The sequence below is a fragment of the Bufo gargarizans genome, chromosome 11 (genome assembly GCF_014858855.1).
Source record: "Bufo gargarizans isolate SCDJY-AF-19 chromosome 11, ASM1485885v1, whole genome shotgun sequence".
Classification (NCBI taxonomy): domain Eukaryota; kingdom Metazoa; phylum Chordata; class Amphibia; order Anura; family Bufonidae; genus Bufo; species Bufo gargarizans.
The window spans coordinates 7,615,802-7,643,269 of record NC_058090.1 but is presented as its reverse complement, the minus strand read 5'-3'; the positions used below and the strand labels follow the sequence as shown (position 1 = coordinate 7,643,269).

Sequence of the window (27,468 nt, the reverse complement as noted above, 5' to 3'; positions counted from 1 at the left end):
TTATGCAGGGGAGTCCTCTCCTGCATAACGGAAACGGAACGGATCTATTTTGCAGCACATAGACTTCTGTTATGACGGAATGCCTCTAAAGGCATTCTGTTATGCATTCTGTCATAGCAATTGCGTTATGGTCCGTGGTAACGGAATCCATACCGCAATTCACCTTTTCCACCAAACGTAGTGTGAACGAATTTCATAAGCGGAAATTTGCTAATCTCTAATCAAAGGGTATCCCTAGGCCTTGTTCACACGTCGGTAAATAACGAACTGCGTACGTACCCATTAACTTTCATGTGTGTATTCACACATCAGTGGTTTCATGTGGGTCTGTGGGGATACTGTGGAATCATGCCCTATTTTGTCTATGATTACGAATCTCTCACGCCCATTGATAGTTTATGGATTAGTGAAAACCATGACACAACACTGATGCCCATCCATATTTGGTCCGTGGTTTTCAATGACCATTGGTAGTAGATGCTCTGGAAAGAAAGTTTCAGCCTAGCAGTGCCAGTTTACACGTGGAGGGCAAAAAAATAAACCGATCATTCACCGACCTCTTCGCATATAATCCACTGACTATCTTGTCACTGATGTCCTCACAGATGTGTGAATGAGGCCTTAGTTTCATGTTATGTAAAATGTTGTAATGTCTAGCACACTATGTGTTAACGCAAGAAACCTCCCAAAAAAAAAAATGTTTTTTTTTTCCTACAGGTACAAGGGAAAGACCCTTCCGTGGACATCACTCAGGATCTGGTGGATGAATCGGAAGAAGAGCGTTTCGAGGATATGTCCTCTCCAGGCTTGGAATTACCATCGTGTGAACTTAGTCGGTTAGAAGAGATTGCTGAAGTTGTGGCGTCTTCGTTGCCCTCTCCGCTTCGTCGTGAAAAATTGTCTCTGTCTTTAGAGAATGAGGGGTACATTAAAAAGCTCCTTGAACTTTTCCATGTGTGTGAAGACCTGGAGAACATAGAAGGATTACACCACTTGTATGAAATTATCAAGGGCATCTTCCTTTTAAACCGAACTGCACTCTTCGAAGTCATGTTTTCTGAAGATTGCATCATGGACATCATTGGCTGCCTGGAGTACGACCCCTCTTTATCTGTACAGCGCAAACACAGGGAGTTTCTTACAAAAACTGCTAAGTTTAAAGAGGTGATCCCCATATCTGACCCTGAACTGAAGCAGAAAATCCACCAGACGTACAGAGTGCAGTACATACAAGATGTGGTATTGCCCACCCCTTCTGTCTTTGAAGAAAACATGTTGTCTACCCTCCACTCCTTCATATTTTTTAATAAAGTGGAGATAGTTGGGATGTTACAGGTGAGTTTTCTTCCCTCTCAGCACCTAGCGGCTGACCTGAGAACATCGACTAATCCTGGTGTTTGTGATTCATTCCATGGTCTGACACTTTCTGTATGTAAGAATGGTTCTCAAATCACTCCTATAGAAGTGAATGGGGCTGAGCTGCGATACCAATCACAACCGCTATACAATGTACACTGTGCTTGGTGAGCATGGAGAAGGCCGGGGTGCTCACAGTAGGGCACGGGTGTCAAACACAAGGCCCGCGGGCCGAATCCGGCCCGCCAGACCTCGTCATGTGGCCCGCGTAGCCGCCGCCGGCCGCCAGCCTTCACCTTTTATTATCACTTCCTGCAGCGCGGCCCCTGCAGGAAGTGATAATAAATCGCATAATGAGCGGCAGGGCTTTTTTTCTGGCGGAACGCACCGGAACGGCGTTCCGCCACCTTTTGACATCGCAGCCTGCCATGCTCCAGCATCGCAGGCTGCGATGTATCAGCGGGGAGGGACTGGAAAGAGGAGCTGGGGGCCGGTTCACTGAGCAGACTGAGCGGCAGCGTCACGACTGACGTCATGTGCCCGGCCTACTTTCTGAATGAAGGAGGCGGCGCAGGCATGTGACGTCAGTCGTGACGCTGCCGCTCGTCTGGCCGGCCGGCCAGCATTAAGATAACAGCCCTGTGAGTAGGATGTGGCTATATTGAATGTTCTACTGCAGAGGGGGCCTCATGAATAGAATCCTTATTAATTGTAATCATTGTATAACTAGTCTGTACTGGAGCGGCAATGGGGGGGGGGGGTCCTGTGGATGGCACTGTTATGGGGTGGGGGGGGGGTCTGTGGATGGCACTGTTTTGGGGTGGGGGGGGGGTCTGTGGATGGCACTGTTTTGGGGTGGGTGGGCGGTCTGTGGATGGCACTGTTTTGGGGTGGGTGGGCGTCTGTGGATGGCACTGTTTTGGGGTGGGTGGGGGTCTGTGGATGGCACTGTTATGGGGTGGGTGGGGGTCTGTGGATGGCACTGTTATGGGGTGGGTGGGGGTCTGTGGATGGCACTGTTATGGGGTGGGTGGGGGTCTGTGGATGGCACTGTTTTGGGGTGGGGGGGGTCTGTGGATGGCACTGTTTTGGGGTGGGGGGGGTCTGTGGATGGCACTGTTTTGGGGTGGGGGGTCTGTGGATGGCACTGTTATGGGGTGGGGGGTCTGTGGATGGCACTGTTATGGGGTGGGGGGTCTGTGGATGGCACTGTTATGGGGGGGGGGTCTGTGGATGGCACTGTTATGGGGTGGGGGGGGGGGGTCTGTGGATGGCACTGTTATGGGGTGGGGGGGTCTGTGGGTGGCACTGTTATAGGATGGGGGGGTCTGTGGATGGCACTGTTATAGGATGGGGGATCTGTGGATGCCATCCCCAGATCCCCCATTAACAGTGCCATCCCCATCTGGGGGGTTTCTTTGCTGGGCTGGACTTTTATAGGCCCCCCAAATTTTACTTGCATCCCTGTTCTCTAAAGGGGCGGTTTTAGGGGGCGGTCCTAGGGGTGGGCAGATCCCCCATAAGTGTCACCAAGAGATCCCACAGATCCCCCATAAGTCCGATACAACCGGCCCTTTGAGGATGACCAAACTGCTGATGCGGCCCCCGATGAATTTGAGTTTGACACCCCTGCAGTAGGGCTATTTCCATCAGCCCCATAGAAATGAATGGGAGCGCACTGCACTTTTGCGGCCACTGCAGATGGCCTCTTTCATTTTGCCTGCTCCGTTTACCAGATAGGTGCAGGTCCCACCTTTGGGACCCGCACCTATCAGACAATAGGGACATATACTAGCGATATGCCCCCATTGTCTGAGATGGGAATACCCCTATCTTTCTTTCAAATCTTTGTTTATTGAAGCAAGACAAGTTTGTACAGGGTATACATTCCAGTTTGTGTACATACAGCACAACAATATAACATCACACAAGACAATGTTACTTCCCTGTACATCATATGCCTGATACAACTGGAAAGGCTATAATGCATAAAGGCATTTAAACAAACAAACAAAAAAATAAACAATAATCAAAAAACACATGTCCTGGATCACATATATATGGGCAAGGCAGTATCACTGCATCTGGTATGGTGAAGTTGGGGCTCTTTCACACCTGCGTTCTTTTCTTCCGGCATAGAGTTCCGTCGTCGGGGCTCTATGCCAGAAGAATCCTGATCAGTTTTATCCTAATGTATTCTGAATGGAGTGAAATCTGTTCAGGATGCATCAGGATGTCTTCAGTTCCGGAACGGAACGTTTTTTGGCCAGAGAAAATACCGCAGCATGCTGTGCTTTTTGCTCCGGCCAAAAATCCTGAAGACTTGCCGCAAGGCCGGATCCGGAATTAATGCCCATTGAAAGGCATTGATCCGGATCCGGCCTTAAGCTAAACGTCGTTTCGGCGCATTGCCGGATCCGACGTTTAGCTTTTTCTGAATGGTTACCATGGCTGCCGGGACGCTAAAGTCCTGGCAGCCATGGTAAAGGGGAGCGGGGAGCGGGGGAGCAGCATACTTACCGTCCGTGCGGCTCTCGGGGCGCTCCAGAGTGACGTCAGGGCGCCCCACGCGCATGGATGACGTGATCGCATGGCATGTCATCCATGCGCATGGGGCGCTCTGACGTCACTCTGGAGCGCCCCGGGAGCCGCGCGGACTGTAAGTATACCGCTCCCCGCTCCTACTATGGCAACCAGGACTTTAATAGCGTCCTGGATGCCATAGTAACACTGAAAGCATTTTGAAGACGGATCCGTCTTCAAATGCTTTCAGTACACTTGCGTTTTTCCGGATCCGGCGTGTAATTCTGGCAAGTGGAGTACACGCCGGATCCGGACAACGCAAGTGTGAAAGAGGCCTTAGATGAGCAAAGTCCCTAAGACAATAAGAAGGGGTAGGCCAGTTGTCAATATAAAGGGGGCCAATTTGTTGGAGCTGTCGGAAGACCATAGCAGTTGGGGAGGTCTGGGTCTAGGTGAGAAGGTAGAGGCAGCTAGTAATTTTGGGAATACCCCTTTAATGTGTAAATATCGCAACCCATGCCGGAGAAGAGTCACATGCTGCCTGACGGAAGTCATAGTTATTCATGAGCTCCCTCTCTCCACCCAGCTACTGATGATGGACAGTTTTATTCTAGGTAGAAAAATTATAAGACGGCTGTCAGTCATCAGCGTGTGGGTGGGGAGAGCAGGAACTCCTAAATATCGGTCCATGGAAAAAGACCTTTAATTGGGGAGGAGAGTTTGAATAAGAACTCATTCCTGATAATCTGCCTGTTAAAAAGTGTCGTGTTTCGCAGGCAGCCAAAAAAAATAAAAAATTCTGGACAGCAGATTGTACTGTATAAACAGTGATCTGCTGCCGAGGAACAAGAATTTTCTTTGGTTGCAAGCGATCGCTCTTGTCTTCAAGCCCCCCATCTCCACTGACGATCAGGCAATTATCGGGAATGTTTAGTTTGCTCCCGATAGCCTTTCACACGAGCGAGTCCCACGCATCTGAACTCCGGAGCACTGCCGGGGTCTCATAGCATCATATTGACTTATGATGCTATGTAACCCTTACAGTTCTGGAATGAATTTAATAACAATAGCAGCATTATGTGAGTGTTATCCAATACATTCCAGAACTCTAAGGGTTACATAGCATCATAAATCAATATAATGCTATGCGACCCCGGCATTGCTGGGAGGTAAGGACGGGTGCTGCTGCATACTCAGTCTGGAGTGTGGAACTCGCTCGTCTGAAAGGGGCCTAACAATCTTCTCTTCTCAGGCAGTCAATGACACTTTTTGGGCACAGGGTGTGATGACTATCACCTAATATTAGCTCATCATTGGCAGCACACTGAAATCAGTGTGTGTATATATAGATTTTGAATGTATGTGTAGTTGAAGTAATGAGCTTTGTTACGAGGTGGTTTCACACTGTCCTTTTTATTATGAAAAAAAACAAAAAATATTTTTTTTTAAACTGCATTTTTTATTTATTTTTGGAGTAAAAGCCTACCCTGGCCAAATGTTACATGCTGGCCAATAGAAAATTATCAAATGCTTTTGAGAATGTTTCACTGTGGCGTTTTTCAGATGTTTCTGATGGAATTCTCTATATGAAAAAGTTGACTATAAAAATACCACCCCAAAAAAAGCTTGTAAAAATGCCAATTTATGGCTTTTTTTTTCTACACTAGACCAAAAATGCCAAGGAAATTAGGTAGTGTGGCAACAACCTCGTATATGCTAAAGCTTTTTTTCTTTCTGTCACAAATGTAAAAATGTTTTTATTCCCTGGCAGCAAACAGTGCAGTACATTTAATAAAAATTGTTGAACTTATTTTTGTGCAATAATGAAAGTGGTATTCCAGCCATGCCAATATACCGTCATTGTGTATGCTGATACAAGACTGATTGCAATATGCAATATTTTATTATTTTAAACAGTATAAGATAATCATCGTACAAAATATTGTCCCTATGGTCTCGCAAGTGTTTTGCGGTCCGGACATGACCGGCACTATGATAGAAATGCCTATTCTTGTCCGTGGCTGCAGACAAGAATAGGACATGCTCTATCTTTTTTTGCGCGTCCGCGGAACGGAAGTGCGGATGCGGACAGCACATAGTGTACTGTCCGCATCTTTTTCGACCCTAATGAAATGAATGGGTCCGCACCCGTTCCGCATAATTGCGGAACGAATGCGGACCCGTTCATGCAGGGATGTGAATGCAACAAACATTGCATGAAGTAACATGCATGGCAGCACATTACAAAAAAGATGGGGGCCATTGGACAGCTATGTTATCCTTCCTGAAAACTACTCCCATTTATTGATGCAGTTAATTGGAGAATATATGTGATCATCATTTTCTAGATTTATTTACATAAGACCAGAGTGAAAATTGTGTTAATCCATCAGGTATCTGAACTCCATGTATTTGAGCATGTTGATGTGTTCAGTATTAGACTAAGGCCGAATGCACACGGCCGTTTTTCACGGCTGTGAGCGGTCCGTGGAACCGCGGCCTGGATTCCTGCTGAGAGCAGGAGCGCACGGCGTCATTGGTTGCTATGACGCCGTGCGCTCCCTGCTGCCGCCGCAATACAGTAATACACTGGTATGATCTATACCAGTGTATTACTGTATTGCGGCGGCAGCAGGGAGCGCACGGCGTCATAGCAACCAATGACGCCGTACGCTCCTGCTCTCAGCAGGAATCTAGGCCGCGGTTCCACGGACCGCTCACGGCCGTGTGCATTTGGCCTTAATGATTCTGCACTGACCAATTTATTATACCTTTAGAGAGTTAAAGGGGTTTTCCGGGATTGAGGACTTTGTTACATTAGTACAAGACAGACAAACAAAAAAAAATATACATCCATGTCCTACCTTTTCCACATGTTTCTCAAGCCCCGTTTTCTTAAAGGAAATTCTTCACCGGAAGTGAAGTTTTCTTAAACTCTGTGAAGTACCGGGTCCCTTGCAGGAGAGCTGAAGCCTCTTCTTCCGGCTGCTCAGGGAGCCCAATGACTTCACCGGCACTGATGGGCGGATTTAGCGCTGCTCTAGCCAGTAAGCCGGGAAGTGTGTTATTGTAAACAAAAGAACCTTTGCCCTGCTCTATCCAGCGCAGGGCAATTGAGTGCATCAGAGCATGAACTGCTCCGATGCTCAAGTCAGGGGGGCTGCCTGGGTGAAAATGGAGGTATGTCCGGGTTCAGCGCTGAACCCAGACAACCCCTTTAAGACTGTAAGCTCCTGAGAGCAGGAACCTCTTCACTGCTTCATATTCTCTGTATGACAGATTTGTGTTACTGTTAGTTTATGATTTTGTCTATTTGCATAACTCAACGTCTCTTGTTTTCATGATGGGATAGGCCATCAATATCTGTTGGGTGGGATCCCACACCAAGTACCTACCCCCCAGATCAGCTCTTCCAAGTAGCTTGGGCGTCTGCTTATACTGATTGAGCTGATTACTGCAGCGCTACTCCCAGCACTGTCCTCTACGCAGTAGACAGAGCATTGTACTTCCGGGGCCTGTTTCCCATGCCAGGGGTGTGAGGTGTCAGACCCTTGCCTTTTGGATATTGATGGCTTATCCTGTGGATAGCTTATTAATATAGAAATCCTGGATAATAACCCCTTTAAGAACGCAGAACATTTCCAGCCTTGTCCATTATTGTTCATTTGTTGTAAATCTTGCTTCAGATTGGGAGTTCTTGTGAGCCGAGCCATCTGTAGTGGATGCGGATACCCACATGGAGAAATGTTCACCAAACGTGACCCTAAAGTTAGTTTTGTTAGCTATAACGTTGCTGCTTACATTTAAGGGTGAATTCACAAGTGACAGATTTTTATAGAAATTTCCAAGATTGTCCTGTGGGACTTGCCAGAAAAATTTCACATAACCCATTCACAGTTAAAAGGGTTGTCCAGGATTGGGGACATTGTTGCAATAGTACTATAGTCACATACATATTACATACATGCATGTCCTACCCTTGACACATATATTTCTGAAGCACAGTTTTCATATATGAAATTAGTAGCCAGAAGTGACTGTTTTCTTAGACTCTGTGACGTACCGGGTTCCTTGCAGGCCATCAAAGCCTCTTTTTCCGGCTGCTTGGGGAGCCCGGTGATGTCACCGGCAGCCTAAGTAATTGTGCAAAGTGGAAGGAGGGGCGGTAACTAGGCTGGCTGACATATCGCTAAGCCACGCCCCTTCGGTCCTGTGACGTCACCGGTCATGTAGCTGTCTAATGAATGGAGGCATTGATGGAGGAGTGGACGATGTTCAGGAGGCTGAATATGTATGAGGTGGGGCGGGTGCAGGGACGAGACGTTAGACTGTAGAAACCAGGAGATGCCGCTCTGCACTGGGACCCAAGGTGCAGTGCGACAGGAAGTCATCACACAGATAAAAAACTATGTCAACAATCTATTGGGGACCGTAAGGAGCCATGAAGCAGTGTAAAAACTACCTAAATACATCTGGGGAACCTTGACTTGGCTAGTAATAGTGAGTAAACCGTTTAAAAAAATAAAAATAATTTGATCACGGACAACCCCTTTAAGGAATTGATTTTCTGAAAATTTGCAGCAAAGCTTCCACATATGAATTTACCCTCACACTGCAAGCCTCTAACTTAAATTCTGTCTCCCGCTATAGGAGGATGAGAAATTTCTAACAGAATTGTTTGCGCACCTCACAGATGAAGCGACAGATGATGAGAAGCGCCAGGAGCTGGTATGTATAGCTTTTCTGAATTGTATGCTGAAATCCCTCACATTGTTGATTTATTCACATCCATGATTTATTCACCTAAACATGTATCACTCTATTCTGCTTTTCAGGTGAACTTCCTGAAAGAGTTTTGTGCTTTCTCCCAAACATTACAACCTCAGAACAGAGATGCTTTCTTCAAGACCTTATCTAACATGGGCATCTTGCCTGCCCTGGAAGTAATTCTGGTAAGTAGTACTATATACAATTGTATTAAATTGGTTTGCTTGGTGTAAGACTCTAATTCAGAAGCCATTTATGTTTTATGGTTTTTAAAAGATGCGGACAGCACACTGTGCACCGTCCGCATGGTACTTCCATTCCGTGGACCCGCAAAAAAGATAGAACATGTACTATTCTTGTCAGTGGACAAGAATAGGTATTTCTATCATAGGGCTGGATGTTCTGCAAAATGCAGAATGCAAAAACGGATACAGTTGTGTGAATGAGCCCTAAAGATTAGCTGTCGCCTCTCCAGACAAGTCTGTTTTAGCAACTACTTGCATACCACTTGTAAGAACAATTCTGGAGATTCTATTTTTATGACACTGTTGCGCCATTCCTTTATTAATCCTGCTAGACATTTACGAATGATTTGTTAGCAGTTTTCAGTGAAGGTCCAAATGGGTGTTGTAGGTTTGTCACAGCACAGTCTGACAATATCCAATCATGTCCGACTGAGCAGGTACACACCTCCAGCTGGTAACACCCAGCTGGACCTTAATTGCAAAACGCTAGCAGTTCATTCATAACCTCTGTAAAGAATAATCAAAAAATAACACAACAGAGTCCTAAGAATAGATGCTTCTGAATTATTACATGGGGAATGCAAGTAGTTACTAGTTAGTCAAAGTAGGGGGTGGGGGGGGGGGGGGCACACATCCAGCACAGAACCTGGCTGGAGCTTCAGGTGCATCTGCAACACCCTTGTTGCACCTAGGGGCTCATATGCATTATCTGCAAAGGCTTAGGCCTCTTTCAGATGAGTCCAGTGTGGAAAACACGCTCGGTGATTTAACATTATAGACACTGCTCAGTTCAAAGGATTGCACAGCATTATAACGATTTATAATACTGTGTGTCTGTGGTTGGTCTTGCATCTACTGAATTATACTGGCAGCATTATGTCAGTATAAATCTGTAGAAGCAACATCAGAGAGACACAGCATTATAATGCCATGTGATCCTGTGAAACAAACATTTTACATAATGAGAAATCGTGCTCCCACACGGAGCATGTTTTCTGCACTGGACATGCTCTTCTGATAGATGCCTTGGGGTACGACCAAATGACACAGTTGTGTTAAGCCTCATTCACGCGTCAGTGTTTCACGGACGTGTACTGTACGTGTTCTCCACGGACAGCACATGTCCCCATTCATTTTAATTTGTGTATTCAGACTTTAGTACGGTCCATGGGTCAGTGTTTTCAGCACGGAGGCGTGCCCTATTTTGTCCGTGTTCACGGGTCCATTATAGTCTATGGGTCCGTGAAAACCACGGATGAGTGCTGCTGCCTCTAAATAAACTGTTTGGTGGGTCTCGTTAGTTTAACCAAAGGCAAATGCAACAGTACTCGACCACAGCATGGCTGCGTCACACCATTAAAATGATTGTGCTATTTGGTCGTACTTCTATTTTTCCAAATTGGGTCTGTAAAACAACTTGGGACCAAGTGCATTTCTTTCATCTGACCACTGCACATCTGCACAGTCTAATGCTTTTTCTCTTGAATGCATTGGGGGACACAGCACCATCGGTATATGCCCAGCTGACACTAGAAGTAAAAAGTGTTGGCTCCTCCTATCTGGGCTATAACCACTGCAGATGCAGGAGCAAACCAGTTTTTTTTTCTAGGGTCTATAGGAGGCAGACACGACCTGATTTTATTTTTTTCCTGCTGGTCTTGCTGCTATCACATCCACTCCTTGGCTTCTGCTGATGCCAGTTTGGGTCACAGGGTTCTGCAAGCAGCCGTGAGTTAGTTGCATTGCATGGCTGTTTTTCTGCCCTCCCTTGTGGACTGCTTTAGGACGTCCCATGGTGCTGTGTCCCCCAATGCATTCAAGAGAAAACTGGATTTTTGTACTCGCCGTAAAATCGTTTTCTCGTAGGATGCATTGGGGGCCAAGTTTTTTCTGTTGGTCATCTCTGGTTTAGGAGATTAGCCAACACCGTAGGACATGTCTGAGCCCGAGCACCGCGCCAAGGTTTCTCAAGTAGCTCGGGACCTAACACTCACCTACCTGTGCCATGTGGGCAATACCAGGAGCCAGTGGGCAAATTACAGGAGCATGAGGCCGACTCACAAACAACTCACCAGTTACCGTACCGCCAGCATGTAACCATGCTAGCAATAGGAGGAGGGAGGAGTCTGTGAGTCCCACTCAAGACTGGCTGGTATGGCCCAGGCCTCACAGATGCACCTAAATGTAGCCTGTAGATGGATAGCAGGCACATTTAAATTGGAGTTTGAGAAACCTTGGCGCGGTGCTCAGGCTCAGACATGTCCTAATCTCTCAATTTTAAAATCAGTTTAAGGGTTTAGTAAGACTGCAGAGTGCACCTGTCTTTGCTATTATTTTGTTATATTGATTATCACAGCCACATAATTGCTATCTTGTGTAGGATGTCTATTGTGGTACTTGTGGTTCGCTGCGGGCATCCTCCACTGAATGCACTTTTGCTGCGGATCGTCATTAGCAACGGGCCACAAGTGCAGGCCCTGTGTGTGTGTGTGTATATATATATATATATATATGTGTATGTATTTTATGCACAACTGCATGTGGGTTTGAGCACTTCCTGCTTGTTTAATACCACGCCATTCATTTCAGTTTATACATATCTGGTTTAGGACTTGTTGGCTTACAGTTTTATCTTGTGATCCTACTGCTTTTCTACATACTGGTTTGCTCCTGCATCTGCAGTGGGTATAGCCCAGATAGGATTAGCCAACATTTTTTACTTCTAGTGTCGGCCTCCAAGTGGCAGCTGGGCATTTACCCATGGTGCTGTCCCCCAATGAGAGAAGGATTTTACGGCGAGTACAAAAATCCAGTTTTAAACAATATGGTATTATGAGGACATATTCCTTTGAACTGTATACAGTTACTGTAATTGAATAAAATGACATATAGCAGGTTTTTAATTATTCTGTATTCAATTTGTCCTGTTACTGCCACATAGTTATTTAGTCCTAGAGTATTTAGTTTTCCACATAGTCCACCACAAGGATGTGACCTTATAAAATGTCTTTGTTTTCTGTGTGTCCCTTCCAGGGTATGGATGATACACAAGTCCGCAGTGCGGCCACCGATATCTTCTCCTACCTTGTGGAGTACAATCCATCCATGGTGCGGGAGTTTGTTATGCAGGAGTCGCAGCAGAACGATGATGTGAGCACCTTTTCTGGATTAACTTGTTGATTGTTTTCACATCAGTTTTCTTAACCCCTTAGTGACCAGCCTGTTTTGGGCCTTACTGACCGAGCGTTTTTTTTTCTTTTTTTCATCGTGTCCTTCCAAGAGCTATAACTTTTTTAGTTTTCCGTCTATATAGCTTTCTGAGGGTTTTTTTTTTTTTTTTTTTTTTTTTTTTTTTTTGCGCGGGACAAGTTGTAGTATTTAATGGCGCTGTTTTGGCGTTTCTGATTAACTTTTATTAACTCTTTCTGGGAGGGAGATAGGGGAAAAACGTCAATACTGCCGCTGCGTCTTTCCGTTATAAATTTTACGGCGTTCATTTTTCTGTATAAGTAACATAATATATTTATTCTCTGGGTCAGTACGATTACAGTGATACCAAATTACCAAATGCATATATTTTTATTTTTAGGTTTTACTACTTTTTTTTTTGCAATAACCTCCCCCCCCTTTTTTTTTTCTTATTTTTTTTTTTCTTATTTTTTTTTTTCAAAAAGAAAAAAATGTTTTTACATTGCCGCTTCCCAAGACACACAACTTTTTTATTTATTTCTATGGAGTTGCGTGAGGGTTTTATTTTTGCAGGACGACTTGTATTTTTCATTGGTATCATTTTGGAGTAACTAGCGCTTTTTGATCACCTGTAATCCCTTTTTTTTTTTTTTGGTGGCAACTAAGAATAAATTAGCAATTCTGTTTTTTTTTTTTTTGTTTGTTTGTTTTTTACGGCGTTTACTGTAGGGGATAATTTATGTGATATTTATGTAGTCCGGGTCGTTACGGACGCAGCAATACCAAATATACGGGGGAGATTTTTATTTATTTAGATACACTTTTCAATGAAAAAAAATTTGCCAAATTTTTTTAATAATCTCCCCCGTATATTTGGTATTGCCGCGTCCGTAACGACCCGGACTAGATAAATATCAACGGAAAAAATTGTCATTTTATTTTTTTATGGAATTTATTAAATTTAATAAAGGTTTGTTTTTTTCTTTTTTTTACCACTTAATAGTCCCACAAGGGGACTATGACAGACAGTATTTTGATTGCATTTAACATGCAATGCATGATCCCTATAATGCATTGCATTTTAATAGCAATGTTAATTTAACATTCTGGTGCAGCCTGCTGGAAGTTACTACAACCGGGTCCAGGGCCTACAACAGATGCCAGGTAGCCTTCAAACACATCGGCACTCCTGCTGGTCCGGGCTCTTAGAGCAGGTCCGCGGCTCTCATGTCGTAAAAAAGCGGCGGCTCAGCCTAAGGTCCCTTAGTGACCTCCATAAAAACACTTATCGGTGGTCACTAAGGGGTTAAAATGGGAATTACAACATACTGACATACTGTTGAGGTTCTGCCACATGCTGCGTCTGTGCTGTGTTTTTGCTGCAGCAAAAAACAGGTTTAAAAAAACATGCTGTTTTTGCAACAACATACCTGCATTTATGGTGCATTTTCCTCCAGCAAAAGGAAAACGCACTGCAAAGCTGAATTACCGTATTTTTTTGCTTTTTTAAGACTCACCTGATGGAGACGCACCTAGATTTTTGAGGAGGAAAATAAGAAAAAAAATAAAGGTGGTCTGTGGATGACGCACTGTTATGGGGGGACCTGTGGATGACGCACTGTTATGGGGGGACCTGTGGATGACGCACTGTTATGGGGGGACCTGTGGATGACGCACTGTTATGGGGGGACCTGTGGATGACGCACTGTTATGGGGGGACCTGTGGATGATACACATATAGCATCTTATGTAATGGGAGTCACTATTCACACAGCGACATTATACTGTGACACATATGATACTGTGACCAGCATAAGATGATCTTATGCTGGTCACAGTATCATATGTGTCACAGTATATTGTCCTTGTGTGAATAGTGACCCCCATTACACCACAGGCCACACAGTAGACTTTATATGTAAAATATTTTAATGGCTCTGCTTTCTTCTATAACAGTACTCACTATAAAAGCAGCAGTCCGGCCAGCACGTGAAGTCACTCACTCAGTCAGTCACGCTCCTGCCAGCTTCATTAATGAAGTGGGAGGAGCATGACCGAGTGAGTGACGTCACGTGCCGGCTGGACCGCTACTTTCATAGTGAGTACTGTTATAGAAGAAAGCAGAGTGTAATGAAGCAGTTTTCATATGTAAAGTCTATAATCTTCAAGCAGTGTCTCTGCTTTAAACTAGGGCAATTCTCTGTAGTAGTAGTAGTAGTAGTAGTAGTAGTAGTAGTAGTAGTAGTAGTAGTAGTAGTAGTAGTAGTAGTAGTACAACTCACTATGAAAGCGGCAGGCAGGGCGGCAGCGTAACTTGGCGATGCTCACTCATTCACGCTCTTCCTTCATGAATGAAGTGGGAGGAGTGTGAATGAGTGAGAATCGCGAGGTTACGCTGCCGCCCTTCCTGCCGTTTTCATAGTGAGTTGTACTACTACAGAGGATTGCCCTAGTTTAAAGCAGAGATACTGCTTGAAGATTATAGACTGTACATATGAAAATTGCTGTGAGCGGGGCCCGATGTATTACAGTACAGTGACTGCATCAGGCCCCGCCTCGAGTGTTTCCAGCCTCCGTCCCCTCCTCCCACCCCTCTGATACATAGCAGGCCGCAATGTAGCAGCGTCACCAAAGTAAACATGGCAGTGTTCGCTTTATAAGACGCACTGCCATTCCCCCCCCCCCCCCACACACTTTTTTTTTTGGTTAGTGTCTTATAAAGCGAAAAATACGGTACATTAATTACAAAATAGTTACATTAAGTAATTTACCAGTAAGTTAAGTCTGCTTTGTGTCTGACCAAAAATGCAGCGCAGCCGCGATGTGTGGCAGCACCTTTAGGCCAGTGACACATGTGATGAAAAATCTGCTGCCTTTTTTTTGCTGCGAAAACAAAACCACATGTATGTACAATTTTTGTTTTCTTTTAAGATCGTTTTCAGATGAGAATTCAGAAATTCTCATCCAGTTTGCTGGTTACTGTGCAGATGTTCCGCACATAAATCCGTTACTACAGATCCGCAGCTAATGGGTCACGTGTGACCCTGGCCTTAGGCCTCGTCCAAATTTACGTTTGCTGTCCGACGGCACACGTACCCATTGATTTAAAGGTGTCATTTCACACATCAGTATTTTTTTTTACTGACTGTGGGTCATTTTTTTTTAAAATCACAGAGGCATGCACTGTGTTTCCGTATTTCGCAGGACATGCTTTCGAAATTAGTTTTCAGGAGAGCAGCGTTGGTGGATTACAGATGACATGCGGATGGTAAAAACTGACATACGGACCAAACACGGATCCTTCATGGATGAAACACGGATGCTTTTTTTTTTTTTTTTTTTTCTTCACGGACATCAAACTGACACGTTAATGTGGACGAGACCTTAAGGCTCTTTCACACAAGAGGATGCCGTGCGTGGGATCCGCTGCGTGAAAGAGAGCCAAGCCCTGTTCTGTACAGCAGAGACACGGAGCATTAACATGAATGATAATGCTCCGGGCCTCTCGGTGATCTTTTTATTACAAAATCACGGTGACAACTTTATCTCGCTGGGATTTTGTAGTAAAAAAATCACAGAGAAGCAAAGAGCATTATCAATCATGTTAATGCTCAGTGTCTCTGCTGTCCAGAACAGGGCTTGGCTCTTTCACACAGCGGATTCCACGCACTGCATCCTCTCGTGTGAAAGAGCCCTTAGGCTGGGTTCACACGGGTGTGTCCGGATGCGTCTCGGTGTATTGCGGCAAACCCGTGCGATTAGGTACGCAATTGCAGTCGGTTTTGACTGCGATTGCGTTCCGATGTTCAGTTTTTATCGCACGGGTGCAATGTGTTTTGCACTCGCGTGATAAAAAACCGACTGTGGTACCCAGACCCGAACTTCTTCACAGAAGTTAAGGTTTGGGTTAGTTGTAGTGTAGATTGTATTATTTTCCCTTATAACATGGTTATAAGGGAAAATAATAGCATTCTGAATACAGAATGCTTAGTAGGTGATCAATTTGAGGGTTAAAAAAAAAATATAAAAAAATTAACTTCTCCTCTTGATCGCGTAGTTCCCGGTCTCTTCTGTACTCCTTTAATGATGAACTACCGGCTAGGACCTGTGGTGACGTCAGATCACATGCTTCAATCACATCCATCACCACGGTGATGGATTATGTGATTGGAGCATGTGATCTGACGTCACCAAAGGTCCTTTAGCCGACAGCTAATCAGAAGAGACCGGGAACTACGCGATCAAGAGGAGAAGGTGTTAATTTCTTTTATTTTTTTTTTTAACCCTCAATTGATCACCTACTAAGCATTCTGTATTCTGTACCATGTTATAAGGGAAAATAATACAGTGAATAGACCTAGCCACCATGCATGAAAATCGCACCGCATCCGCACTTGCTTGCGGATGCTTGCGATTTTCACTTGGCCCCATTCACTTCTATGGGGACTGTGTTGCGTTATAAACGCACAATATAGAGCATGCTGCGATTTTCACGCAACGCATAAGTGATGCGTGAAAATCACAGCTCATGTGCACAGCCCCATAGAAATGAATGGGTCCAGATTCAGTGCGGGTGCAATGCGTTCACCTCCCGCATTGCACCCGCGCGGAAATCTCGCCGTGTGAACTCAGCCTTAGGCCCCATGCACACTGCCGTGTGCGGGCCGTGGAACCGCGGCCTGGATCCCTCCTGAGAGCAGGAGCGCACGGCGTCACTGGTTGCTATGACGCCGTGCGCTCCCTGCTGCCGGCACAGTACAGTAATACACTGGTATAGATCATACCAGTGTATTACTGTATTGCGGCGGCAGCAGGGAGCGCACGGCGTCATAGCAACCAGTGACGCCGTGCGCTCCTGCTCTCAGGAGGGATCCAGGCCGCGGTTCCACGGCCCACACACGGCTGTGAAACACGGCAGTGTGCATGGGGCCTTAGGGTGCTGCCACACGTTCAGCTTTTAATGCAGTTTTTACAGCCAACACCAGAAGTGGATCATAAAAGGAGAAAAAAAGTATTGACAGATACAACTTCTTGACTTTTTAAAAAATCCACTCCTGGTTTTGGCTTAAAAAAACTGCATCAAAAAATCTGAACGTGTATCAGCACCCTCATGGAGATTTATTATTTGGATGTTGCAGTAAAAACATCACCGCTACTTTCACACCTGCGTTAGGTGCGGATCCGTCTGGTATCTGCACTGACTGATCCGCACCTATAAATGCAAACACTGGTATCCGTTCAGAACGGATACGTCCTGACATAAATTGAAAGTTAATGGGGGACGGATCCGTTTACAAATGCACCATATTGTGTGAATGTAAACTGATCCGTCCCCATTGACTTACATTGTAAGTACGGACGGATCCGTTTGGCTCCGCATCGCCAGGCGGACACCAAAGCGCTGCAAGCAGCGTTTTGGTGTCCGCCTCCAGAGCGGAATGGAGGCGGTACGGAGCCAAACTGATGCGTTCTGAACAGATCCTTATCCATTCAGAATGCAAACTGATCTGTTTGGGGCCGCATGTGAGAGCCTTGAAACGAATCTCACAGGCGGACCCAGAAACGGCAGTTTGAAAGTAGCCTTATTTTTCCGTTCTTTGAATCCATCAGATAAAGAAAAAAACAGATACTTAACTTTTTTTTTTTTCCATGTAAAATAATGGATCTCTGACGGAAATTGCTCAAACGAATTGCACGTTTTTTTACAGGTTCCGTTTTTTTTCTTCTAAAAGATCAGAAGAACAGAAAACTGATATAAAGTTTCCCTAACCTGTAAACCTTTTATCTGTTTTTTTAGGACATCTTGCTGATTAACCTAATCATTGAACACATGATTTGTGACACTGATCCTGAGTTGGGAGGAGCCGTGCAGCTGACAGGACTTCTGAGAACTTTGGTAGATCCAGATAACATGCTGGCAACGACGAGTGTAAGAAAATGCTCTGCTATTTCTGGATTGTGTGTGGTGGTCTGTTGTCTTTCTGTACATCGGTGTAGTTTTTGTGTAATGCTCTGTCTTTACTTCTATAGTTTTGTGACAATTTTCACGCTTTAATTTTCCAACGTAACCACCGCTTGGGCAGCAAAGAGAAGGTTTGGAGGCTGCTTTAGCTGCTCATAACTCTGGATTTGTAGCATTTAGAGACATGAGCCTGGTCTTGTTTGAAAGCGGACAGTCCAGCTTTCATACAATACTAATTACAGCATTAGCACAACATCAGCAGGAGATATCACAGAAATAGAGTTGGGAATAAACGCTTTAAAATCTGCATTTACTTTCAACTGCATCCACTGCCATCCCGATTTCTAACAGCGATATCTTCCGATGGTATTTTTTGACAGCTATAAATGCCTGCTTTCAAACAAGATGACCAATATCTGTAGCTGCTACCAATTAAAAAGTATGAGTGGCAAAAGCAGCCCCCACTGCAGGAGCACTCAAACAAAACTGTTAGGAAGTTAAAGAGATTGGCCAAGTTATACCTTTTAATTTCTAAAAACAAAATGCCATAAACAGTCATGTTTATTCATTGCAAGCATAAATAACTTGTACTGTACCCCAGCTGTGCCAGTGACTGGCTTCCCCAAGAGACCTAACATCCTCTGCATCCATATGATGAAAGATGGCGGTGGTCCCATGACTGTTTTCTTTGGGCTGTTCTTGTCGTCTACTTCAGGTCAGTGCAGGCGCTGAACAGTAACAGAATGCATCAATTGCATGCACATATACAGGCAGCGGAATACCTTTATTTGTGCATGCTGTACACACTTCCACTTACCGTTCAGTTCCTGCGCCAGAGTACAGGAAGCTAGAAACAGCCCAAGGAAACGGTCCCTACAGCTTTCGTTCTATGAACACAGAGGATGTAAGTTTCTGTTTGTTTATACCAGGGCACCTGGGGGCATTCACTGTCTCAGCTGGGATTCAGTACAATGTCATTTACAATACTCACAAAAAATTAGAAATATTTGGCTTTTGAGTTAAAGGTTACCGCTACAGTGATGATATATCGTGGAAGTCGGACATTTAAGTAGAAGCAGCCATAGTGATTTCTTCATCTCAAACAATTTATTTAAACAGAAGCCAAAACCAGTGGTAGGTATAGCCCTACAAAGTGTCATTGTATCAATAACCTGTCATGTAGCCTTGAGCATCAATTCCAGCTTGACAATGACGTCTCGGCTGTTCACAAGTCGACTTATTGTCTGCCGAGGCATGGTATTCCACTCTTGTTGAAGGCGGCCTTCAGGTCATTGAGGTTCTGGGGTACAAAGTTACAAACCTCTACACAGCGACACAGTTGATCCCATAGGTTTTCAATGAGATTCAGGTCTTGAGAAAGTGCAGGCCACTCCATTTGAGGTCCCCCAGTCTCCAGCAGCCGTTCCCTAATGATATGACCTTGATGAGCTGAAGCATTGTCCTCCATGAAGATAAAATTAGGCCTATGTTGTTCACGCAGAGGCACAATGACTGGATTAATTCTGTTATTTAAGTAGTATGGGTTTGTCCCTGTACCATTCACAAAGTGTAGGGCAGTTCTGTATTGACTAGACACAACCTGTCCACGCTGTAACACTACCACCAAAGGCTCGTCTGGTGACAACAGTTAGCACTCTCCTTGAAGTCTCCAACATCGTTGGCGCCATCATTGCTGCTCAGCGCGAAAATACTTTAATCAGTGAACAGCACTGAGGCCCACCAATCCCTCTTCCAGGGTAGATGCTCCCTGGCCCATGCAAGACAATGCCTTCAGTGCCTGGCGGTGTGGTCAGGTACCCTTGCAGGTCGTCTAGCACGCAAACCACGCTGACTTAAGCGGTTTCAAAGGGTTTGACGTGACGCTTGGATGCCTCTCGCCTCCCTTAAATGTGTCTGGAGTTGTGTGGCATTCATCATCCAGTTCCGCAGGGCATTGTTCGCAATGAAATGATCATCAGTGTGGGATGTGTCAAAAGGAGGTCCACTTCTCTGCCTTTCTGTGACTCTTCCAGTCTCTCTGTATCTTTGATACAACCTGCTGATGACACTATGTGACGCTCTAAGCTCAGTGACCACTTCCGTCTGAGAACATCCTGCTTGAAGCCTCGCAACGGCGAGGTACTGTTAATCAATTGTTAGGTGTCGTCTTGGTCTCATGATGTCAAAATGTGAACAGCATGATGAGGAGGACTGTTTAATTACCAATTCTAATTGAACCAGGAAATTTTTGGGGCTATTGATGGTTTAAACCCCTGTTGTGAATTTTGCCGTTAAGCTCCTTGTTAGAGAACAGCAAGTTGTGCAAAAAAAAGTTGAAAAGCTGAACAGTTGGACATGTACAATAAAAAAGTTTAGAGAAGGTCACATTAAGTTCTCCTGTAAAGGTGAGAGGGCATTTTAGGTTCATCCTGAAATTTCACCCACAAATCAAATATACCTAACTTTTTGTGAGTAGTGTATGGTTGCTCCATGACTGGCGTTTTTAAAAATCTAAGTATAAATTGGCAAACCTTTTTTATATTCCATTTCTTTCCCATTACTATTACATAATCTTAATATTCATTACTTTTCTGCACTGTCAAATAAGTTTATTGTCTGCCTTCCTTTACCACACATTTCTCTTAGGGCTGACATTCTGCTTTAACTTGTTATAATCTACTTTTGTTTTTCCATCTGATGTACATTTATTTTATTTTTTTCTTCACTGTCAATTATTTGTATGTTGTACACTGCCTGTATTGAAAAGTATGTAGTGTATTCTAAGACCAGTGACGTAATTGTTGAAGTCATTCAAACTGTACATTGGGAACAAACTCCTTTGTTTTATTTGTTTTTGTAGAAAACAGAGAAGACTGAATTCTTAGGCTTCTTCTACAAGCATTGCATGCACGTCCTCACTGCTCCATTACTGGCTAACACTACAGAGGAGAAACCCAGTAAAGGTCAGCAAGCCCAAAGGGGTATTGTCATATCTCTCTCTCCCTATGCACTGGAGAGAATGAGTTATCCCTTGGCTGGCCGAAGTAAAGGGGTACTTTAGGGCAACCACTGAAATTTGTTAAGATCACACGACTGCGCTTGCTCTTGGAAATGGGGCTGTGTGGTCAGGGCCGTCTTTAATATTGATTGGACCCTGGGCAAAAATTTACTTGGGCCCCCTGGATCCCGCCTTCCCACACCTTAGCAGGCAATCACGCCCTCCACCACAACACACACACAAAAAATCCACACATCTGGTAAAGTCCAGTGAATGACTGTAAATACTTCCAGTTCTGAAGACTCCAGCGGCTCAGGATCAGTGCTCTGGGCTGGAAGTGGGCACCGCTCTGCAGGAAGGAGACCAGGGCTCGGCTCACCCTAGTGTTACAGTGCACCCCAGCACCCCACAGTATGCAGTATAGCACCCTATTAGTATACAGCACCACACAGTATGCAGTTTAGCACCCCACACTATACAGTACCCCACAGTATATAGTAGAGCAGTATAGCAGCCCACAGTATACAGAACCTCACGGTATACAACACCTCCTCACTGTATACAGCACCCCAAACTATACACGATACAGCCCCCCACACTATACAGTACAGCAGTATAGCACTCCCCCCCCCCCCCCCCACTATACAGGCCCCCCACAGTATACAGCCCACCACACAGTATACAGGCCCCCACACAGTATACAGGCCACCCCCCCCCCCCACAGTATACAGCCCACCACACAATATACAGCCCATTACACAATATATAGCCCACCACACAATATACAGCCCACCACACAGTATACAGCACCCCACTATACAGTAGTTTACAGTATATTAACATAACAGCCCCTGTCACCTTTTTCTGATGTAATCTTTACACAAAAAAGCTCCACAGTTAACTTCTGCAACACTCAGTAGGACCTGTGATGACCTCATAGCCATGTGACCAGTAATTGCTAGGTTACTGGTCACATGGTAATGATGTCATTAAGGTCCTAGAGCAAAACTCATTAAGGTCCTAGAATTAAGATCATTAACACAGTACGATCATGATGCCTGTGTAGCCGACAGCCTGACACCCGAGGCAGTAGCTAGCAGGGCTCAAGAAGGCAGCTGCCTTGGGCCCCCCAGGAGCAACTGGGCCCAGGGCAGCTGCCCCTTTTGCCCCTTGGTAAAGACGGCCCTGTGTGTGGTGGCCTATTCTCACAGACTGATCGTGGCACCCCTGACCCAAACTGACTGCATCATAGTAATCTATGATACAGTCAATTCCTATCTGATCGCTGATCTATTCTACTGTGCTCATTTAATGTACAGTAGACCCGTTATCAGATAGGAACTAAATGTATCATAAATCACTGATGCAGTCAGTTCGGGTCAGCGGTGCCACTGTCATTCTGGGAGATGCTGCCGACAAACAGGCCTGTGAGTCCCGGACTGAGCACGGTCGTGTGAATCAGACCTAAGAAACTGCAAACGTCTTTGGTTGTGTTGCCTGTGAGGCCACTTTGTATTCTGTGCATGTATACAACTGCCCCTAATGAATCCTATTATAATAGGGTTAATTCTGCACTCTTAATCAGCAATTTCTAAACGTGCCTATTGTTGGCAAATTAATAAAATGCATTTACGGTAACAAACTTTTTTGGTACTTTGTCCCAAAGATTTTGAGTTAAAGGTTAATTTCTGTTTAAAAGTCAAAAAATGTAAAATATAGTCGAAAAGTTCAGATTATTGGAAAAGCTGCTTTGGATAATAGGAAGATGTGGGTTTTATTTGCAAACTAGAAACCTCTTCTTACTTTCCTTAAAGGGGTTGTGCAACTTTGCTTTACTTTTTTTAAATTTGCACTCCAGCTAGCTTTACCTGTTGAAAATGCCCTACGCTCCGCTCTGTTCCAGCTCTCTTCATTGGTATTCTGGTCCCCGACTCATCACCTTTCAATGGCTGGGTTCAGCAGTGACATGTTTGCAAGCGGCACATCACTGCTGGGTCATGTGCCACTTATGGGCGGATCACTGCTGAGGCCAGTCATTGACTGCAGCAGTGCATGTGACCTTGTCTATCTGGAAAACCAGTCAGAGGGGCCAAAATGGAGCAGCGGGGAGATGGTGAGTGAATTTTTCAACAGGTACAGCAGACTAGAGTGGAAAATTAAAAAACACAAAAACTGAACATCCCCATTAACAATTTATTTACTTTTAGATGACTTTCAGACAGCTCAATTGTTGGCACTGATCTTGGAACTGTTGACGTTTTGTGTTGAACATCACACGTATCACATAAAGAACTACATCATCAACAAGGACATCCTGCGTAGAGTTCTGGTACTTATGTCCTCGATGCACTCTTTTCTAGCCCTGTGTGAGTATCTCAGACACGTTACATTATGTTCTGATCACTTGTGCTGGGACAACACAACCAGGCTCTTTCTTGATGTTATACTGCAATATTAGGCAAAGCTGCTGCTGCTGCACATGATAAAGACATGCATTGTGTGCAGGGTCAGTATTCATAAGAATGCAGCCAATTTTATTTATTTAGAGCTAGTCACATTGTATAGAATTGCCAAGTCTAGAGTTTTGTTGCTTCTGTTGATTGTAGCAGCCTCATCGGTGTTAAGTAATATCATGTTACGTCATTGATTTGTTGTTCACCCTTCCCTACTGTTCATCTACTAAGACAGACAGAGTGCCTGTCTATTACAACAGTATTGTTATTGCAGGTGCCCTGCGGTTCATGCGGAAAATAGTCGGTCTGAAGGATGAATTCTACAACAGATATATAGTGAAAAGCTTCCTTTTTGAGCCTGTGGTTAAAGCATTTCTCAATAATGGTTCTCGGTATAACCTTCTAAACTCTGCCATCATCGAGATTTTCGAATATGTCCGAGTGGTGAGTACCATGTTTTATTTAATCAATTCAACTATTTATGAATGTAAAAATCAAAAGAAAATATGGTACCTCTTAATTATAGTCATCCCTTTATGTATATCCAGGCTCCCCTCAACCCCGTTGACTGACACGATTCCGGTCTCTTACAGGAGGATATCAAATCATTAACAGCCCATATCATTGAGAATTACTGGAAAGCTTTAGAGGATGTGGATTATGTACAGACCTTCAAAGGACTTAAATTGCGATATGATCAGCAGCGTGAAAGACAGGACAATCCCAAGCTTGACAGGTTTGTGTCTTGAGAGTCAAGTTACTGAGGATTGGGTATAGTTTAGTGTTGATCTCGGTATCATTGTAACCTGCAGAATTTTTTTCTGTCACTTTATACCTTCTGATTTAGGTTTTTAAGTAGTTTGGCGTGTAGAAATCAGCGTGTATAACACTAGGGTTAATTTTTAGGAATCTGTTAGAGTGACTTCCATAGCTAATAGTAATTAAACAGATATAGCTTCTTAAAGAGGTTATCTGCAATTTTTTTGATGGTACCACCTTCATGTGATTCAATGATAATGGTGAAAACATTCCTACTGGGCCAGGGCTACGCTCCCCGGTGTAATTGGGTTGTTGGCACTTCCTGGATCATGTGCCGTATGTTTAGCAGAGGATCTTAGCCTTTTTACAACCCAATGTATGCGGCTTGCAAGGCTTTAGGCATTGACTGCTCACAGTGCCCCGTAACCTATTTACACCAGAGAGCGCAGTGTTGGCTGAGTAGGAATGTTTTCAATATTATCACTAAATCACATTAAGAGTACTATTAAAAAAAAATGTTAAATTGAGTATCAGCCCAGTGTCACTGAACAGCTAATATGGTTAAAGCTAAACAGTGGGTTCACCAGTTCTCACCGTGTGGCATACACTGCCACCAGTGTAGTACGTTTAACCCTTGCCTACAAGTATGCATTGTGTGCATCTCAATCACATTAAACCTATAAAAAATACTTGCACCCAGTAATGGCTAAAGATATTTGCTGACTGTTAAGTATTTCTAGGTTTGATTGATTGTTTATTACTAACACTTTTAATTTGTCTTGTCTCCACAATCCATTAATTTCTGTCTGAGCTTAATGCAGTTATTGAATTATATTTTTTCATCATGTAACATGAGATGCATTTGTTTGCAACCCAGAAGTCCAGAGCTCGATAAATGTCAGTAGTATTTTGAATACAATGTGTAGCATCCTCTTTGCTCTTGTGAACCCAGAAGTAAAGTTCTGCATGAAGCGACAAGGAATCCTGTAATGGAATATTTGGCCCTATTTGGAGTTCTCCAAGTTAGCATGTTGTAAAATGGTTCACGCAGTGCACCAATAGGCATAGTTTTTGTAGGAGTCTAAGACGGTGAGAGAGTGCAAGCGTAAACAAAAGCTTTCTGACCTATATGGCAAGCCATTTTTGGGTTGTTCGTCTTTTAAGGGTATATTTGTACGTGGCAGATACGCTACTGATTTCCCACTCTAAATTCCATGTGAAAATCCTCAGTGTATTACAGTACCAGCAAAATGGATAAAATTATAGAAAATCTTATTAAAACACAGCAGAATCCACATGTGGAATATTACGTGGATTTGTTGCAGATTTTGCTGCAATCCAGGGCCATACCTTTTGGAGTGATGTAACTGACTTCTAAAACACTGTAGTTTGACTCGGTGCTTGGTCCATCCCCTATCTTTACCTTATTAATTACACATCCTTCACGCATAGATAATGCATTAGCATTTATTTGCTCTGCAGCATGCGGTCCATCCTCAGAAATCACAGGTACCGGAGAGATGCTCGCTCTATAGAGGATGAGGAGGAGATGTGGTTTAACAACGATGAGGATGACCTGGAGGATGGGGATCCAATGGTGCTACCTTCTGAGAAAATAAAAAATAGTGATGATCTGATGGATCCCATCAGCAAGTTCATGGAGAGAAAAAAATGTAAGTATTTGGTTTGAAACTCTTTATCACCCATTTTATCCACTGGGGTGGATTTGAGACCATATATTCATCAAGGACACTCGGTGATCTATATGTTAGTAACTTTCAACGTGGCAAGGAATGAATTGGAGCATGGACTGTTCAGTCAGGGCTTTCAAATATGAGCTCCTATTCCTGTGGCTTCGTTTGGCTCATATCAAGACAACGCATGCTGTGGAACAAGGATCTTTGTTTGGTCAGAATTTGTGATAAGAACTTAAGGAAAAGGTTTCTGCTGCAGAAAAATGAAAGCATGACAGGTAATTAATGGACGTGCATGCTCTCCACTACTGTATAGCCGTAGATTTAAACCTTTTTTTTTTTTTTTTTTTTTTTTTTTTACTTTCTGAGCATGCGGAAAGGTGTATTAAAGGGGGAGGGGTCAGTCTTACATTGGTCACCAAGTGGCACTGAAAACCACTTTTAGCTTTAAGTGGGTTTCCAGGATTTGGATATTGATGACTGATCCTTAGGATAGGTCATCAGTTTTAGATCAGTGGGGGCCTACATCAAGCACCCTCACCAGTCGGCTGTTTTAGGCAGTCACCAGTTTTGGAAAATATACAGTGTGCAGCACATAAAGAAACTTTATACACAGTGTAGTGGCTGTGCTGTGGTACTGCAGCTGAGCTCCTATTCAAGTATGCTGGCGTGGGAACCTGTGTTCCGCTCTGTATACAATATGCCCGAAACAGTTTGACGGTGGGGGTGCTGAAGGATAGGTCATGAATATCTGTATTCCAGACAGCCCCTGTAAAGGGGTTATCTGGGAAAAATATTGACTACCTATCCTCAGGATAGTTCATCTATATCACGTTGGAAGGGGTCTGAGTTCCAGCACTCCCACTGATCAGCGGTTTCGGGAAGCTGCAGCATTCACCGGAGCTTGGTTGAGCGTGGCAGTCTACTGGGTGCTTACCAAGCACAGCACTGTACATCATATAGTGGCAGTGCTTGGTATTGCAGCTCAGCCCCATTGAATGGGCTGACTTCAATTAGGCTGTGTGTCCGATGTACAGTGATGTCACATGGCCTAGGAAGAGGCCGTGGAGCTTACAGAGCGCCCATCCTCTTCTACCAGCTGATTGGCCGGGGTCCCGGGTGAAGGATCCCCACCGATCTGATATTGATGACCTATCCTGAGGATAGTTCATGAATATTTGTTCCAAGATAACCCCTTTAACTAATGAATAAAGGTATGAAGTTTTGGTGTCTCTTTACAGTGTAAGCTGACCACACCGAGTAAATGTACCAAAAAGTAATTTTCTCGCCCATTTTCCTTGGGGGACACAGACCTTGGGTATAGCTCAGCTCCCTAGGAGGCGTGACACTAAGTAAAACTGTTAAGCCCCTCCTCCATCAGCTATACCCTCAGCCTGGAGATAGAGGCTACCAGTTTTAGCTTAGTGTCCAAGGAGGCAAGACACTCCCTGCTACTGCAGGGCTGTTTTCTCCTTGTTATTTTTACTTTTTCTTCTAATTTTGTTATTTTATTTTTTCCTAG

The 27,468-nt window shown here is 44.3% G+C and overlaps 1 protein-coding gene across 1 annotated transcript in view; it reads left to right on the top strand.

The window, feature by feature from the left end:
* The window catches only part of PPP4R3A (protein phosphatase 4 regulatory subunit 3A), a 66,425-nt gene that overhangs the window by 26,906 nt on the left and 12,051 nt on the right, over positions 1-27,468 (top strand). Inside the window, exons 4-13 of the mRNA XM_044272109.1 lie at positions 718-1,335; positions 8,530-8,607; positions 8,715-8,831; positions 11,925-12,041; positions 17,878-18,009; positions 20,903-21,005; positions 23,248-23,406; positions 23,768-23,937; positions 24,087-24,229; positions 25,735-25,925. Coding sequence (XP_044128044.1) covers positions 718-1,335; positions 8,530-8,607; positions 8,715-8,831; positions 11,925-12,041; positions 17,878-18,009; positions 20,903-21,005; positions 23,248-23,406; positions 23,768-23,937; positions 24,087-24,229; positions 25,735-25,925 — 1,828 coding nt within the window. The remainder of the gene's footprint in view (positions 1-717; positions 1,336-8,529; positions 8,608-8,714; positions 8,832-11,924; positions 12,042-17,877; positions 18,010-20,902; positions 21,006-23,247; positions 23,407-23,767; positions 23,938-24,086; positions 24,230-25,734; positions 25,926-27,468) is intronic.